Source organism: Manacus candei, unplaced genomic scaffold, assembly GCF_025592945.1.
Source record: "Manacus candei isolate 608988 ecotype Guabito, Panama unplaced genomic scaffold, ASM2559294v1 h1tg000081l, whole genome shotgun sequence".
In the NCBI taxonomy this organism is placed as follows: domain Eukaryota; kingdom Metazoa; phylum Chordata; class Aves; order Passeriformes; family Pipridae; genus Manacus; species Manacus candei.
In genome coordinates, this window is record NW_026138129.1 from 5,081,290 (window position 1) to 5,100,619 (window position 19,330).

At 40.8% G+C, this 19,330-nt stretch overlaps 1 protein-coding gene across 3 annotated transcripts in view; it reads right to left on the bottom strand.

Moving 5' to 3' along the window:
• The window catches only part of FNDC1 (fibronectin type III domain containing 1), a 65,091-nt gene that overhangs the window by 15,945 nt on the left and 29,816 nt on the right, over positions 1-19,330 (bottom strand). For 2 of the 3 annotated variants that reach the window (XM_051811068.1, XM_051811071.1), the window contains 8 exons: positions 16,380-18,731; positions 14,492-14,607; positions 12,584-12,695; positions 11,270-11,650; positions 6,539-6,607; positions 4,467-4,628; positions 2,270-2,500; positions 518-626 (listed from right to left, as the gene is read on the bottom strand). In XM_051811068.1, coding sequence (XP_051667028.1) covers positions 518-626; positions 2,270-2,500; positions 4,467-4,628; positions 6,539-6,607; positions 11,270-11,650; positions 12,584-12,695; positions 14,492-14,607; positions 16,380-18,731 — 3,532 coding nt within the window. The remainder of the gene's footprint in view (positions 1-517; positions 627-2,269; positions 2,501-4,466; positions 4,629-6,538; positions 6,608-11,269; positions 11,651-12,583; positions 12,696-14,491; positions 14,608-16,379; positions 18,732-19,330) is intronic. The other variant, XM_051811070.1, reaches the window with a different exon arrangement.

Genomic DNA, 19,330 nt, shown 5'->3' on the forward strand with positions numbered 1-19,330 from the left:
AACTGACTTCTGATCAATCACCACAGCCTCACTATATACCACCAAGCCTTCTCTTCCAGCACAACCCATGTGAACAAAAAGTGAAAACAGACCAGTGGGCAGCACTTCCTCACCAGTCCTCAGGTATCAAATCTTGACCAGACCAGTATGTGGGGAAAGGTCACATCACATCAAGAATATATTTTAGTATACTCTTCCCCCCCCCCCAACATTTGATTCAGTTATGCAAAAGACTATAAAATGCATTTTAAAATAAGATTTTCTCTGTTACTGATATGTGGTTTTATACACACAAATACATACCCATGTACACACAGTCATCTGCTCCAGGGTTAATATGGTAAAGATATCATGTAAGTAGTTGTGCAGTTTATAGAGCAATTTGCTGTCAAACAGATTGATTAAAATCTAAATCACGTGTAAATATTTACACTAAGACCAAGAAAAACAACTGACAATTCTCAAAATTTGTTTTACTTCCTTAATAGAGCTGAAAAGGAGTGGGTCAAATCCTTACCGTGTGTTGGGCTTCAGGTTCTCAATCGGCAAATGAGTAGACCCTGCAGTCCTGGTTGACCACTTATTTTTTAAAAAATCATCATAGGATGCACTGTATACCAGATAGCCTGTAAATAGGAAAGACAAATAATTGTGAGGATTCTAAATAAATTTTAAGTAAATGATATCTCTAGGTGTTATGGTGAATTCTATGGGTTAAAAGGAGTAGAAACATCTTTGAATATGGAAGTGATTCAATGCCTAACTCTTCTGGAAAACTCCAGGCTGTAAGAATTTCCTGTCATTAGCTAATGATGTAGCATTACATCAGAGGATGGCATCCAGGTGTGAATTCTGATTTAAAACACAGTGAAGGCAAAAAGATGACAGAGGCAATCCATTCACTGCTTTAAGTGATACATGGACTGTGCAGAGACTAATATAGTTAGAAATACCAGAGGATTTTTTGGGGAAAAAACCTGAAGTTATACAAACTGTGCTCATTAAGTTACTATCTCAACAGTCTTGAATAATGAAATACTGTGGGAAAGATACCACACAGCCTGTTCAAGTGCCATCTTCTCCCTTCCCAGTCATTATCACTGCTTCAGTTCTGCCAGTTCTCATCCCTCTGCTATGGTGTCAGCTGCAGAGCTGGGCGAGGATCCTCCAAAACTGGATGCTGGCACCAAAGCAGTGGCCTTTTGAAATGCTCACTTCAAATCTTTTGGGTCCACTGACAAACAGGATTAATTTCTAAAATATTTTGGTTATTTACTCTAGTGTTTTTCTAGCAACTTTTGAGATTCATTCTCAAAGTCCATTGGGATTTTCTCTGGCTCTCAAAAGGTCTAGAGACATTAAAGGAGATTTAATTTAATACATTTGTTTAATATATTCCCCATCTCTGAACTTTGTCAGACTGATATTTCAGCAAAATTCCAGCAAAACAAGCTAAGCATAGCCTGGGCCACAGATTCCAAGATAATTGACTTTTATACATTATTTTCCTAAAAAAAAAAAAAAAGCAGACTAGATCAGCATGCCAGAAGCCCCTCTACAGGCAGACCATTCCTGCAGCCACACTCAGGACCCAGGAACGACCCAGACTGGGTTGTCTGCTTGAAACGGACTGAAGCTGAGTGTGAAAGATGCTCCAAAGGCAGGCTGTGGAGGTGCCTGTGCTGAGGCCACTACCTGGAGGAAGAAGTGCTCAGTTGAGCAAAGCACTATCAGAGCTACCATGCAGGTAGGACGTGATGCCTTCGGAACCACTGTCACAAAATCAGTGCCAAAATCGAAATATCTGGACCAACACGGGCTGGTCAGTCTGGCACTGAGGGTTGATGGAGAGACCCTTCTCTTCACGAAGTAGCTCACCTCCCTCAGAAAATTGCAGAGCAGTGAAACATCAGAGTCATGAGACATCGGCTCAGTTTAAAAACTGTCATTTAAGAAAACCTTTCCCCAACAGTAGGACAAGAGGGCACGGTCTTAAGCTGTGCCAGAGGAGGTTTAGGTGGGATATCAGGAAGAAATTTTTTACAGAGAGAGTAATCAGACATTGGAATGGGCTGCCCAGGGAGGTGGTGGATTCACCGTCCCTGGAGGTTTTTAAGATGAGACTGGATGTGGCACTTAGTGCCACAGTTTAGTAAACACGGTGGTGTTGGATCAAGGGTTGGACCTGATGATCTCAGAGGTCTTTTCCAACATGGTCGGTTCTATAATTCTCCATTACACCACTAGGAGAGCAACCTTGGGAGAGTACCTGTTACCATGTCTCCTCGAGCAGGTTTAGCCCAGTCCACAATGACAAAGGAATGACAGCCTTCAACTGCCACGACAGTGATGTTGTGAGGGGCTTTCAGGGGATGCTGATCTTTCTCTCTGAAGTCATTAGGGATGATTTCATCAAGGCTGTCCACTTGGAAGTGCTCCAGGGCCTCTGTCAAGGAACATGGGGCTGCTGGATCTTTACTGAGATAGGTCACATAAGGAGCTGGAAAAGACAAGGAAGGGTGGCATTTAGTTAACAGTTTGTTAGGTACCATAGAGCAGCACACAGGCTGTCAATTTCTTGAAAAGAAGAGAGTCAAGTTTTGTGATGCATTTTAAAATTCCTCCCCTTCCAGCCCAAAGACTGCTGCCAACAAAGCATGGTTCAAAGTCAATTTGATTGATGAGCAGGGGGAATGGGATGCCAATATTCAGGTCTACCCCACACTCACAATTGTACAAAATTATGCAAAGACAGAAGGATTGTCTTTGCTAGAAGAAGCAGAAGAGAGCAGTCTGACTGCAGGACTCTCTACACGCTACCTCCAGCTGCTCTGGAAGGTAGGATGAAAATGTCACCCAAACTCTGCTTTTCCACACATAGGAACAGACAGGGCCTTTGATCATCTAAGACTTTACAGGTGGGTTGGTTCTTACACAAACAATCTGAAGCTGGAGTGAAACAACAAAGGCAATATGAAGACTAATTCCAAGGTGAAGTCTAACCAGTTTAAATGTATTGTTGTTGTGGTCCCCTGGGTACTAAGGGACCAGGAGTCATGAGTCTCTATCTTCCAGGCACGTGCTCCCAACCTGTAACTTCTATTTTTAAAAGCTTTATTCTGACTGGAATTGCACTTCAGTTCAGGAAAAGATTAAATCATCTTTTTATTGCCTTGAAAGTCACCGTAACATTCAAAGTAAGGACTATAAAACTTACTTTGGAAATGTTTATTCAGTTGCAATAATACAATTCATTGAAATGGTAATATTATTTCCCTAGTGCCTTGAAATGTTCATAAACCAACGTTTCTTGGTTTATCTTATTGGATTTCATGCCCTAAAGGAATTTTTTCCAGATCTTGCAATGAAGTTAAATTTAGCCAAATGAATCAAGAAGCACTGTCAGTGAGAGAGAGGAATAGAAACATCATGAAATTGTTTGCATGGGGAAACTGAAGATGCACTGGAAAAAGTCTTGGCATATATAAAAACAAATTTTTACTGAAGCAGCAGAGTTCCACTCTAAGCTGCGTGAAACTTGTGGATATTGGAAGGGAAGGCAATGCATGGATTAAAGATGATTCTCCATCCCCTGAACTCCCATCTGAAATGCCAGGTGAGTCAGCAGCTGATCTGACCTCAGTTCAAGTTCCAGAGGTATGTAAAGGGCTGGAGGGGGTGTCACCAGTCTGGGGTGTAGGCTGGAATGCAGTGCCTTACAATCTCCAAATCCCTCTGTTCTGGCCCCCAGCTGCTTCTCTGACAAAGGAGAGCAGCTCTGAAGTCAGTCCTGCAACAACAACCTACACACTGGAATAGCTCGTGTACACAGGAGACAGCCTCATGGCTCATGTAATGTATCAGGGGTTCCTTCACCAAATTCCTTCTATGCAGCAAACATACAAATAGCAAAATCAAATTCATCTCTATTGGATCTATTTTTTGCAAAGTTCACATTCAAAATGCCCTTCACTACTTTACTTTGAAGCACACCTTTGACATACGTGCTTGTGCAAGGTGGATGAAATCACTGGGGTTGCGTGGGTCAGTGGAAAAGAATTAAGTCCCCCAGAGGAAGACTCACACCTACATGGAGACTTGCACTGCTTGAACTACTGGTGTGAAGTTTGATGCAGTTAAGCTGAACAAAGAACTGGAATAGACACTCTTGCTCTCTTACTGACTTCATCTAGATTGAATATGATGCAAATCACAAAGCAGAGCATTCACACTGAAAGAGTACAAAGGTTTGAACAAAAGTGGTCTCCACACATAGACATCCAAGCATAGAAGCGAGGAACAAGGTACTGCTCTTTGGGCTTCTGAAGTGGCAGTCCTTAAAAGGACCACACACAAGTCTGATGGATGTGTTTGCACAACGGTCTCAGCTTAAGGGCTGACCTTGCTAGAACAAGAATTCTTTGCAGTACAAGTAGTAAGCTACATAAACCAAAGGGCATCCTTACCAGTGAACCGCTTCTTTCCAGCGATATCATATTCTGACACAGGGCCAGTGCCAACAACACTAGTCTCCGGATAGACAACTTCCAATTCTGTTGTTGTAGAAGCAGTGGTGGTGGTTACAGTGGTGGTGGTTGGTGGCAAAGTGCTCTCAAAAAACTCGTAGTCTTCAGAGGAAACATAAAATGAAAATGTTAGCATATTTCATCTTATTTTGGCTTAAGTATGAGAAAGGAAACAGTTCTGTCACCAGCCACAGTCTCAAAAGAGTGCAACATACACTGCTCTAGCTGCTGCACACTCCTTACGGGCCTCCAAGTGGAGGTTGGTCGCACCTCAGCCTTGCAATGGCTTCTATCAAACTAATGGACGGAGCACAAAGTCTTTGCCTTTGAATAATAATGTTGTTGCTGATTTAGACCTCACTCACAAATTTAAATAGAATGGCAACAAACAAATGTATTCATACAACATCCTGAATGAGCATCTGCTACCTCCCTTCACAACCCCCAAGAGAAGATGGCATAGTAACTGAATCCCTGGCCAAAACCCTCAGATGCCAAATGAAGGAGATAAGGGGGTGAAAAAATGGCTCTTTAAGAAAACTCTTAACTCTGTATTGTTATTTTAAACCACTACAGGTGGTTCATACTGCTCTTAAACCCTCCTGCAACTTGAGATGTGGAGTCTGGTACTTGTCATTTGTGGTCCCACTTAGGGCCATTAAGGAAGGTTAACTGGCCCGCATGAATCCTGATATTCAGTTCCATTAAATTCAGTGCTCTTTGAAAAGCTACTGTGCTACCTGATTGACACACAAAATGAAGGGAAAGTAGCATTTGGCATCCTTGCCATGACCTCATGCAGGCTGGGGGACTTGGCTCATGGCTTTGAGTATTTTGTGCTAAACTGCTAAAGCATATGTTTTCTGCAGGTGACCTGTACCTAAGAGGAAGCCTGGCAAAAGACCTGCGCACTGAGGATATTCTGCATTCATGGGGATGTAAGGAACATGCGATGTAGGTCTTGTGCAGTTTTTAATTCTTTCTCTCTTCCTCATATTCTAAATGTCGGTCTCAGTGTGAAGTGATCAGAATTAAAAGCTCAAACGTCTATGATATCTTCCGCTCAGCTGCTGCACACCCTTTTTAAGTGCTTTTCTGTTGTTGGTTTGACTTAAGATTCGGCACTACAACCACAAAAAAAAAAAAACTTTCATTATTCTAGAGCCATAAATTCTACTAAAAGAGCTTTTTGTTTAAGTGAGGTCTGTACTTACATGCGGGTAGAAGCACAAGTCTGAGGACTAAAAGGGATAGAACATTAGATAGCACTGATGACAGAAAGTGAATGCTATTTCCAGGAATTGAGAATTTGCATTCCCTGTGCAAACTTATAATTAAATGCTGGGACTTGAGGCTTCATCTTCAGCTGAGTTTTGTGTGTCCTGGATTATAATATCAAGATGGCATGAGTATAACTAAAAAATATTTCCTTCTTCTTCTTTCATCTAACTTCAAATCTCTTTGATTGAAATTCTACATGAATTTAGCAGATTAATTATTTTATATGTAGGTGATCTTATTCAGTATGAGCATATTTAATTGTCTAAATACAGACTACATATTAAAAAAAAAAAAAGACAAAAAAATATTCATAGTGCTGTAGAGTGCTAAAAACTCACTAAGGTATTTCAAGTTTCCAGGGATCAGATACTATTTGGATTTTCAATTTCAGAAGAGTTCATTGACTTTGACTGGGCTGGAGTTATAAGTTGTACCAGAGGAAGTGAATTCAGGATTGAAGCAGTGTCTGTATAACCCAGCTCTGACTATAATTTATTTACTCAACAGGTTCCTGTTAGATTGCAGGACCGATAGAAAGGTACTTTCATGTCCAGAAACACTTTGCACCCTTTCACTTCACATGTGATGCAGGACTCTTCCAGTTCACCACCCCTTGCTTAAGCCCCCAATCACCAATCTACCCCCTTGAACCCAATTCCAGAGAAAGAAGACAGAAAAAACCCCAGCCCCAAACATGCCACTTTTCCAGTCTATTTACAGTTAAACAGTACCATCATCATATATCACATATGCCTCTGGAGTTGCTGTCATATCTGAATCCAGTCCCGAGAACGTATCTACTGAAGGAGAAAGAAAAAAACGCTTTAAGAATTCAATAAAATACTTCTGGAATAAAGTTTAATATAAAAATATTTAGCCAGTTAATTTGTAAAGAAATAAGATAACTGCCTAGTTTCCAAATAACACAGTGACAGTCTGCTCTGCCTATTTAGAATAACAGATGAGCAGCTAAATGCAGTAGCCAGGAGTTTTGCTGGGGGAAAATGGGTTCAAGGCTGCTACTGAAAATCAAGAGTAATGCACCTGCCAGGAGCTCTGCCCCAGGCCGCAGTGGCTCTGGACCAAAGGTAGGCTGCCAACAAATATGTAACACTCATGTCAGGATTTGAAAATATTTTATAGTCTCAAGAACAGCAAATGTGAAAACATTATATAACAAGAAAACAACCAAGCAATTAAAATACTTCTGTCTAAATATTTTTGTGGAGGTATAAAAAACAAACAACCCACAGGGCCGTGACATTTACAGACTGTGTCAATGCTTGTAATTAATGAAGCCCAAAAGAAATGAATGTGTAGAATGAAGTACTTGGTGCTGGATTTTCTGGGGTTTTACTTCCCACTAGCTCTAGTCTGATCCTGCGGAATGAAGGCCCATTACAGGTTGGGCCACATACATATAATCCTGAAGCACTCTTCTGCTTTAGTTTTATCCAACAGGAATTCAGCTTGTGCACACAAAGATTGCTCCATGATGCAAATGAAAGCATAGCAAGAATGGATGATTATGAGGTGCACATCAATAACACACTCCTAATCCACCCCAAAAATAATGCAAATGCACAAAAAGACTTCTCAGATGCCTATTCCTTCATATTATCTCAGTATCTCTTCAGGTCATAAATCCAGCACTAGATATATCAACCATCAAGTACCTCATCTGTTGAATCCTGGAGGCTTTCCTGCACACTCCGAGAGACACATTTCTCCACATATTATTCAGGGGAAGTGAAAGAATACACAAAGCTCAGAATAGTCATAAAAAGCCACGCAAACAAAGCAAAAGCACTGTGGTGGAACCCACTGCAGGCACCATTAGAAGTCTTCAACGAAATGCTGGGAGTGGCCAGTGTGTGAACAAAGACAAGTGAGAGACAGCTTTGACCTCAGGACACTTCACATAAATTGGTAATGTAACACTCAATATGAAAGTAATAGTGTTATTTTCACCAACCCAGTAATACACACAGTGCAAAATTTCAACTGCCAATGTTAAATATTTCACAAATATAATCTGAATTACACATTTTCATTTTGCAGATTTTTTTTTGTTTAGAATAAACAATAATTGTATAAGACTGGTTTTTTTCTCCTACAATAATTTTCTTTTAAATCTGTAGTGTGATTTCAATGCCAAAATAAGCTTTGAAAACACAGGAAATGGGTTAATCCTTGTCAAACTTTCATATATCAGAAACTGACATTTTCTTAAGGTAGACTTCTGCAGCCACTCTTCAGAAGATGATCTCCTTGGAAGTCACTTGACTTCTCTGAGGGTAGTCAGTCACAAAGTAGTTCTGCAGATCTCATCACAATTGACCAGCATCAACCAACAGCTATAATGTATGTGCTCAGCTTTGTCTGACTAAATCCAAGTAAACAAGAGGATCAGATATGCAGAAATTTGAAATCTTTCATGGCCAGATTTCAGCTCATTCACATGTATTAGCTAGTCAGTCTTTCACCTACCTACAATCCAGCAAAGCCAAATTTGATTTTCTATTTTGTACTCAACTTCACTGTCTGTGCTTGTTTAGCATTAGCTGTGCAATGGTGACGATAGGAGTACTTCCCAAAAGACCTCGCATTTTATTATTTTCTGTACATACACCAGCTGCAGTTCTGCAGCTTGCTCCATCACCCTTCACTGAAGCTCTTGAGTGAACCCTGCCTGTAACAAACGAGGCTAAGTCTTCCTATGGCCACTTGTCATAGCCTTTTGACATCTATAAGGACAGCAGACTGTGCATCCATCGCTTGATTTTATCACACGTAGCACGTGGTAAAGTTTTCATCAGTTTTTTTCTTTGTGAGTTTATGAATATGAATAAAGTTTAGCTCATTGATTTCACTGGTAAATCGTGCTTGTGTGGCCAAACTCCTCCTTGAAAGTTAGAGACTGCTGAATCTAGTGAAACATTGACAATAAATTCTGCTGGGTTGAGCAGAAGAGTAAGAAAGTAAGAGCATTTGCCAAAGCTTGAATAGAATATTTGGCGGTGGGTTTTGGCACTTGCAGCCCCTGGCTGTTTGTGAGTAAAGCACTTAGCAACAAATATCAAGCTTTGGCAGAAAGAGTATTTCACTAAATGATCTGGAATAATTTCTAGACTCAGATTAAAGGGAAAGACAAGATAAAAACATAATTTGGAAATGGTCAAGTAAAAACTGCAATAATTGTTTTGATAATTCAAGTAGTAGTTGTTTATCGCTCCTGAAATAACTTCACTTGTTAAACAAAAACAGCCATCATTAAATAAATACAACAACAATGATTTCTTTTCAAGCAAGTTCCTCTGTGGAACAGACAGGTTGTTTTGCTATGTTATCAAATCTTGAGGCAGGTCACTAGGATTAAAAAAAACCTAAAAAGATTAGACTCTTCAGAGAAGCTTTCAAAATCGCCAGGTAAAGACTAATACTACTCCAACTATATACCAGACGAGAAGTAGAAATCCAGTACCATCTTGTCCTTTTAGTCTTCCACTGTGAGGCATTTGCAGACATACTGTCAAAATGCCAGGCAGTTTATAAGTGACTTAAGGGCCATTCTCACTGAACACACAGCCTGAGTAAAAACTTAGTTTTTATTCATGCCTCTACAAAGTTCAAGGATTCAGCAAGCTCATCTGGTAGAAGGCAAAAAACCCAAGCAGAATGTTTTTAAATGTTCATAAAATCACATAAAAGTTCCCCAGACCACAGCCCACAATTCTGCTAAAAGTAATACTGCAAAGCTTTTTGTTGTTCAGCTTCTGGAGCCTACATTCAGCTTAACCCCAGCCATATTTCACGAATTCTTACTGTTCTTATAATCTGTATTCTCAGAAGAGGTCCTCCAGGTAACAAACAGCACAGACCAAAGAGAGGAAACATTACATGATATAATCAATATTTAAGATAAGCAAAAGGAGCTGGGGTGTGGAAGGGACTCTACCAAAAATCAAGGCTCCCTTTAGGCAAATATGAAATTACGAGAGTGACCATATATAATAATATTTGTAACACTTTTGTAAATACAATTAAGAACTATGAAAGCACCAAAGGGAAGAGCAAAAATCTTCACAGAAATATGTAACAATGATGGTGATTTTTATATACATACATTTGTGTGCTTACACATCCATGCGTATGTGCACATGCAAGTAGACTTCTGTAAATACATACTGTCAAATATGGGGTTAATGCTTACATAAATATTAACACTATAACTCATTGTAATTCCACATGCACAAGGCATTGACATCTCTGACTCGTTACCCAGGGCAGCTGGTAAGGGAATTTTGTTTTCTGCTTCTGAGATCCTCTCCAAAGATTCCATCCTTAGACCCACTGTGAGTTGCTGAAACCACATCTTTCCATATTGCTGCACTCTTCAAAGTGATCATTCATCTTCCTAGGCCATGGTTACAGGACCTACTTGTAAATCTACTTTGGCTTAAGAGATACAGGTGTATGGGGGAAAGGTAAAGAGAGCTCACTACACATTACAACTGGCTACTGCCGTTGGCAGATGCCTGATGGTCAACATGCTGTTTAAATTATGGCTGTGCTGCTGATTCTGCCCATTAGTAGACTGAACTGGGGATTACCTACAAATGGGAAGGGTAAGGGTATGAGGCTCCCTGATCTGGTTTTGCAAAATAAGCATCTAACTGGTTTGCAGTGCAACACTCAGGTGGGGAAATCATAAAACATAGTGGGGAACAGGCTCAACACCCAAAGACTAGTGCATTTATATGTGTTTACTCTGGATTTCAGTTTGGCACCACATCCTAAGCTTGTATAACTGCAACAGGGAAAAAGTGACATGCACTAACACTGGTTTGTATTTTCATATTCTAAAGAAATTAGTGTACAACTCTCTGTCTTATCTGTGCAGAGTCAAAGTTGACTTTCACCAGCTTCATTTGTGCTGTGCTGCATTCCTGCTAGACAATCTTTATCTCCAAGGGCTGGCAAGAGAACAAGAATCTCATTTTGCAAATGCTGGTTCCACCACAGCTCAAAAGAGAGACTTCTCAGAATTCATTGTGATAAATGAACACAAAATAGACAAAATGTATGGTGCCTCCAGGTCCTTCCCTGGCCTGAAATGGACTGAGAAAACCTCATATGTGACTGCTTTGTCCACAAAACTACTGTCTACATTTGTGCTCCTGTGAGTGAATACATGCATTAGGAGTGGATCTAACACAAGGTAAGAAATCTGCTGAAAACAACGTATTTCCACAGAAAAATTCAGCTTTAGGGAAAGTTGGAATTTTCCAATGAATAGCATTTAACACCCAAACCCTTCTTTATATCCTCTAATCTCAGCTCCTACGTTATCAAATGGACCAAAGTCTTCAGAGGCAGATTCCTTCCCGTTTTACATCTGTGTAACTCCGCTGTACAAACAGCACAGACAAGGAAATTAAAACAGCACAAAAGGAAATTACCTTCTGCATTGCACTCTGGCAGGCCATTGAACCCCAACAGCAAGTTGCCTTCATCATCATACTGTCCATAGGTGCCTGGAGGACAGGTTGGGATTGGTTTCTCAGTGGGTGGGTCAGTGGTGGTTGGTTCGGGAGTGGTGGTGGTTGTTGTAGCAACAGTTGTTGTAGTGGTTGTAGTAGTTGTTGTGGTAGTTGTCGTAGGTATTGTTGTAGTAGTAGTTGAGGGAGTGGTTGTTTTCTTAACCATTTCAAGACCAATCAGAGGCTTTCCTCCAAGGCTTATTATTGGTTTATCTTGTGCACTCGCTAGAGGTTTACTGAATCTGCCATGTCCAAACAAAGGTAACCCATCAGGACTCACCATTGGGGCCCCGTTTTCATCTAGGAGAAAAGAACAAAGCTGAAAAATCTCATCATTAATCCATTTCGGTCTTATAGCAGGGTGTTTTATCACAGTAGATACCACAAGAGTACTGACAGTGTGAATACAGCTTCCTGCAAGTAAACTGACAGAGAAGAAGGGTGTTATCTAGGAAACAGTCATGGCTAAGGAAGCTGGAAAATGGTTCAGAAGAACCTCAGATAAACCACAGTGGTGTTCACTTTTTTTCCGCTGTTTGATAAACACTCTAGGGAGGTTTCACTTCAAATCACAATGTGCAGACAGTGAATTTAATCTAAGTCACTCTCATAACTGTTGATGAAAGGTATAATGAACCCATATTCTGCTCCCTAATGTCAAACGTGCAAGGAAAAACTGGGATGAGCTGGTGAGATGCTGTCACTGCAGATAAACTTGTGTGCCAGATTCTGGATACTGCAAATATTCATGATAAGCAGTTTAAGAATAGCCACTGAATTTGTATTCAAGAGATCTATACAGATGGACTGACATGCAAACAGCAGTGTTTTCAGAGATCACACACAGGGTGTGTGGTCAGTTTCAGAGGAAAAAATGAAATAAACACATCCATATGGCTGGTACAGTGCTAGCAGTGGGAAAAAATTATTTTTATATATACAAAGATATAAACAATCATCAATCCTTATTCTGGCTAAGTTCTGCATTTCTTTATAATGCTGATACAAGTAAGATGGACTCGAGAAATTCTTTCTGCCTCATACTCTGAAACCCCACAGAACGCCCCAAAGCCTTCCCAGGTCCTGCAATGTGCTGACTGTGTGATGGAGATCTGAGTACAAGCAACTCCAAATGGCTTGCATGAGGCTTGAAGCAGTCAACAGTTTAAAGACTTGTACTACAGGTACAAAAACTGTAAATGTTTTTTCTGTAAGAAGGAAGTTGTAACTTACCAACAATCGTACGTCCATCTCCTCCTAATTTCACTCGGAGAGGGTTGCCTTGGGAATCTTGGAGGTATTTTCCTTCACCATTTAACACTAGCCCTCGGTCAAGATCTACAATCTAAAAGCAATAGATGGACTCAATTTTAGCTAGCACAAGAGGAGGTGTAATGAAATGTCACAGCAACAGAAATCCTGGGGAAATTTATACACTAAGTGTGATGTTCAGGAATAGCTACAACACACAGGGCCTTTTAAGGGCCTAACTGACAGCAATTACTGAAAAATCACGGCTGAAGAAAGTAAATCCCCAGAAAATCTCTGGGTTCCAGAGCTGCACAATCATATTCATATCATCTAATGTAGCTCTCATGTGCAAAAGAGCAATTCCCTTGATTTTCTAGGGCTGTATGACTCCTAAGGTGGATTCCTGTAATACTTATTTCAGTATGACCCTGAATCCTTTTGAAGATGGGATTTAAAAGTATGTCTACTAACCAAAGAAAACGGAAAAATTAAACTAGTAAATTTATATTGAAATGGAAGTGAAAACAAAGTAGCTCAGGTTTTAATTTGGTCAGTAGACTGAAGAAAAGCCTCTGCCTCATAAAACAAATTTGTCTGAGAGATTGGATTGAATTCAAGAGCTAGCTGCAGTTAAAATCCAGTCCGTGTTGCTATTTCAACCCCAAAGAGCTTAATTGTATGCTATTTTAACCTGAGGTAACAGATGCTGAGCCACAAAACACAAAAATGCAAAAGGTGTTAAGTGCTGGAAGGAAAATGGGAAGAGGACATGACCAACAGTTCCAGGTTGGCAAGCTAGACTTACATCTGGTGTTGAGGAAAAGACTGCAGCAGGAAGGACATCAGATCATGAGCTCAGTCTCTGAAGCCCTCTAGGTCCTGGATTTGGCATAGATCCTCTTGCTTTACAAGGTGTTTGCCCTGCTTGCAGCAATGCCTTCCTCTCAAGAAGCATAGAGAGATGCCCCATGGCCACTCAAGGACCTTTCTTGCCCACTTTCTGGAGTCTATTTAAAGGGCTTTGGGCATGTTTTTCAAAATGCCTCCTCTTGAATGTGACAAAGCTGATGCATTTTTATGTTCCTCTATGCAAACGGTGAGATTGAAGTGGCCATAAAATAAATGTCTTTATGTGTCATGCCATGTGCAAGCAGCTCTGCTAATGCCAGGGAGGCTGACCACAGTCTCCTACTGCTCAGCATGTGGGCTAACATGCAGGAAGCACCAGTTTCTTCCCTGCTTTCCTCGGTTATAAATTCATTGGAAAGGATTTTAAAAGACAAGGTCTGGGCATGTAGGCAGCTCGTGGGGCTTTCCTGTCAATGGCATCTGAGCTCTTTTGCAAATATCTCTGGAAAGAGGTATCTGAATGTCTGTAAGAATGGCAAAATACTTAAAAGATATCTACATATGTGCATTTAAAGCATCGTGACACTTATGGAGTAACTTTATATTTCAATACTCTTGCTCACAAGCTTCCACCTGAGGCACGAGTCTGGGAGAAGCATTGCTGAACACATCTTTCACAGTAGTTATCCTGAACAGTCCTCACTCACACTGCACAGCAGACAAGCCCTGAGTCACTGGGGAGTGTAAGTCCCACTGACTTTGAAGAAAAAATGTTTCATTAAACCAGTAAATTTATGGGAGTAATGTTATAGTTGAAAATTTGAGCCATTATGCTTTAAATCAGACATTTAAAATGTTAAAATAACAAAATCCAGAATTTGTCATTAGATTTCAGTGGAACACTGGAAACTAGACCAGTAAGTATAACTTCACTTTACAGCTTCATTGACTGATGGCATTGTTCGCCTGTCTTTTCTTAATGAAAATGTAAATACTATAAAAGGCCAAAGCATCTTGAATTTGGAGAGAAGGTCACCCTACCCACTTTGTTCCTTGAGGGCCATTGATTACTTTCTGTCCACTTGGTTTTCCACTATTACCAGGGATTATTTTTCCATTTCCATTTTTCGTTGTAAGATTTGGTCTGCCATTGTAACCTGAAACATAGAAGAAAACACACTATTCTGAAGAAAGCTGTGCCACTTACAAACCGCATTTTAAATTGCAAGTAAAGGCATTTTCTGACTGACCTGAACATAAACGAGAGCAGAAAGAGCCCTCACCACACTCTGCACACCAGGCACTCCATTTCTGCTTGGAGCAACTGTTGTGACACCGTCAGATCTCTGTAGTTGACACAAGCATCTGGAATTATTTCTTCTTAAAGAGTTTAAACACCCATGGTTTGTTTCTACCATGTTTATTTGGTCTCTTTATTCCCTCTTTTCTTTTTTTTTTTTTTTAAGAAAGCAGGTCAATATTTCTCAATGACACTACAGTCATTAAAATGTTTGCGATATTTGTAAATATTTGAAGTGGGATGAGGGAAGAAATCATTATTAAATGCAAACACTTGTTCAATCCTATCCTTATACTATATCCTGTAGCGACAAGCTGAAAGGAGAGGGGATGGCAATTTTCTCTACACCTTTTTTTTTTAACCTGTAAAAGGAAGGACTCTCCTCTAGCTGAAAAACCACTGCTAAACAGAAGCACACTCAGGTCAGAGGTGGAGAAGCAGTGGCACTGAGCTGCAGGTCCCTCAGCTCTGAAACAGCAGCAATTTTCACAGCCTAGCTCAGAGACTTGCCTCCAGAAAAATACAATGAAAATACATACATATATTGACTGGAAAAAAATATATTAACTGAACACTTGTTGGCTTCCGCAACTGCATTGCTGGTAGTAAGCTTATACAACCTCCATATAGAAATGCGTTATTTTTTCATGCTATACATTTTATCTTCCTCAGCATTATTTCAGGTCTGCTCCCATGTTAAAGCTCTTTAAGGTGGTGAACCTCTACACAATACTGAGTCTGATTAAAGCATATCAAATACAACAGCCCAGCTGCATGGTCCTCATTGTGTAACAGTGAGGCCACATTGAACAAGACGTTGTTACTAAAACACTCAGGTCACTCAATATTACTTTAGATGTCTAAACATGGGAGGAAGAAAAACTATTTCTACTTAGTAAAGTCACTGAAACTGTCTGGGATTCTTCATATGTGACATGAGGAATCAACAGGTGACACACCTTGATGTGTAGTGGACCTTCTGTTCTACTACCCTGGGTCATCAGATATTCTGCCAGAAAGCAAGTCCCTAATTTGGGGTAAATCACAGTCATAAAAGTGTTAGATGGCCTGACTGTGATGTGCAGAGTCCTCAACAGATATGGGCAACCCTGAGCTGTCATTTAGAAAAAAGAGGAAAGTGGTTTAAAAATTAATTAAAGAAAACATAGAATGCCAGGACATCATGAGGAAACACCTCACTGCGTAGACATGGGCAAGGTAGTACTACAGAACTACAGAACAGGCCTTTTAGCAATCCCCGTCATGAAGAACTATGCACCTGAGGGGTTGTCATACTCTGAGTACAAATGTTCTTTCCATGAGCATTCAGTGAATTCATTGCTCAATAAGGAACACAGCCCTTTTTCCAATTTAGTACCTAACTCTGTCATCTCCTCTGTGGATCATGGGATCCTGTGCAGATCAGACCACAGGACAAAAGGTCTGGGGCACCACATTACACCAATCAGACAATGTCCTCAAGAACTGAGCTCCCTGAGAACCATCAAAATAAAAAGCAATATGTTATACTAAATAACTGAACCTGCATTCTGATGGAGGAGTTTTCAGCTAACTGCTGACCTTAAGAAAAACACAACTAGTGAGACTAGTACAACAAAGACAAGATACCTGGTCTATAAGGAGGTCTGACAACTTGCCGTTGGGAAGGGCTCCGTAGCCTGGAGTTCAGTAGTCGCTGACGAGGAGACAAAGTGGAAGAAGAAACTGTTGGAGAAACAGTGTGTGTGGTGGTAGTTCCAGGAGAATGCGGCCAGACAAAGCTTGGTTTAGATGGGGTATGCTTGTTAGAGGACTGAGTAATACGTGATGCTATGGCAGAGCTTCCTGGTGATTCAGGAGAAGCTGCTTTTAATGTTGAAGCTTTTTCCATCTCTTCCTCTTCAGAACTTACTTTGTGAGGTAGAAGAGTGTCCATAGATTTTCTTTTATTGCTAGTAGTGTCATCGTATGTGTTTTTGTTACCTCTAGAAACAGCAGGGGACCGTTTTGCTGCCAAAGATGTGGGTTTCTCTTCCACTTCTTTCTGATCATATTCACTGTAATAATCACTCTCTTCATTAGAAACTGACTGATGAGATTTAGATGAAGAAGATGAAGGAACTTTTTGAGGAAGTTCAGTGTTGGATATTTTTGAGGGTAATAGACCATATTTTTTCTCTGTTTGGGATGCTGTTCTCATAGTAACCCTTGAGCGAGTAGGTAATGAAGGACGAGCTTGTCTCGAAGTGGATGACAACCTTGGATTATACTGGTTGTCTTTGGCTGTATCACTGGCAGAACTGGAGCCTGGCTGAATATGCTTTGGTTTGTAAGAAGGTACCTGAGAACCTGGTTGCTGCTGCTTTGATTGAGATGAACTTGAACTTCCCTGAGAGAAAGATGAAGGTAATTCCCTAGAAGAGGACACCTCTTTAGGAAACACAGAGTGGCTGCTTGCTCTGTCACTGCCCTCTGTTACATCCTCATCATCATCTTCCTGCAAATCTTCATTACTCTGGGAATAGATGTGAGATGGGAGGCGCCGGCCCCTTGAATGCAGTAACGAAGGACTGGTTTGTGCCCTCTGTGAAGGCTCTGAGTGGGATGTCTTCTCCACTGGAAGATGAGAAGAGAATATCTTTCTAGACAATGACACACTTGGTTTTGATCGAACAAGAGTTTCTTTTACCTCTCGACTGTCCTGCTCTTCAGGCTTGTGTTTGGAAAGAGAAGACTGCAAAAGAGAATGCTTTTCTGGAGCAGCTGTTCGACTTTGCTGTTCTTCTGAGTCAAAGTGGGGTGATTTTTCACCATGTGTCTCTCTGAGCTGAGAATCAGAATCAACCTGAGGATTTCTTCTCTTTGAATAGCTTGCTGAAGAAGACTGTCTGGAAGAGGGTAGAGAAGGAAATAAGGGATTTTGATCTTGTGAGTCCGCCCTATGATTCTTATCAACATCTTTTCCATTGGATTTGGAACGGGTAGAGGAGTGAGAGTGAGTTGAAGTGTGATCAGAAATAGCAGACCTAGATGAGACTGCCACTGCAGCCAATTTTGAATCCTTCCGCATGCGAGAACTGGAGCCTGAGGATAGCCTTATTTGCTGTGACCTGGAACTCGGTTGTCCTGCTCTGTCCTCTGCTTCTTCACTGTCAAACTCGTTATGGCTATCACGAGCGTGGGAACTTGCTGATTTGGACAGACTTAGAGAGTCAGACCCACTGCGACGACCTAAGACAACCTCAGGAGAGACAGCAGATTGCCGACTCGGTGGCAAAGCCAGGCGACTAGGCTCTGAAGTTTTAGAAGACAGTTTCACCAGCACGGGGTCTGTCTTCTCTTCCTCATTACCCACAAGATCATTATTTTTGGCAGGCAGAGGATGGGAAGAGGTTTTAGAAGGCACCTTATTGTTACTTTGCCTCTGTTGCTTTGTTTCGTTATCTGTGTATTTGGGAACAGACGAGGCAGAAGAATGTTGTGCTGAGGATGGCAACACCGCTGGTGGCTCATGTTTCTCTGTGCTTGTCTGGCGTGACACTTCTGATGCGTGGGTTCGAACAGAGGTCCTCCCTGAGGAAAGGACAGGGTGAACTGGACGACCAGGGGACAAGGGTCTAACATTCCGCCTCTGGTCCTGCGCTTTTGGTGGTGATGTTGGAGCTTCTTGGGAAGAATTGTGATCATCTGTCACCTCAGTGGACTGGAGATCAGGTTCCGGCTCTCCTGTCTTTCTAGAAGGTAACTGAGATTTACTCAAGACCCCTCGAGTCAAGATTTTATTCTTATATTCAGAAAGAAGATTCTTTTTATCACTAACATTAGGTGAATGAACAGACAATTGCTTAGAAGAAGGTGATGGCTGGGCTTTTGAAGAAACAGAAGAAGACTGAGAAGATGAGCCAGCATTCCCAGTTTTTTTAGCCTCTGAATTATCTTGAATATTTGTCTTTTGCTGAGCAACTGAATCCTCATGAGCATCTAGGGGAGGAAAAAAAGTGTTTATTCACAATAGAAGATGCACAAAAAACTGACCAAGAGAAGAAACCACTCAGGAAGCAAGAACAAAACAACTTACGAGAATATGAGACAACAATTGTTTCTGTATTAACCAGGTTGTGCAGTACAGCTAAGTTAAATTCTGGATTGTAGAAAGGTACCTATATGGAATAATTGTATCTTGGGTAAAACTTCTTTCAGTGAAACCAAATCTTCAGCAGAGTTTAGTCATGTTGATGGCATGGTGCTGCATTATCCCATGTAGGGTTGTAGACCCCATTTTTAGTTAACCCAGCAAATATTCTGAGTAAAACACTCTAACTGACTTTCGAGACTTTCAAGCAGGAGTTCTCAGGAATAGGGCAGCCAAAGACCCAAAGCATTGCAAAGACCCAAAGCCTTTGGATAGCAAGAGTACATAGTGTTGCCATGCAGGAAATGGAATATGGCATGCATTTATTTAGGATGTTAAAATGTTCATAAGATGTCCTTTTACCTGCTGCAGAGTGACAAACACTTATTTGGACAATACAGTAATAAAAAGAACTAATAGAAACAGTATTAAGGAAGTAAAATCCCAC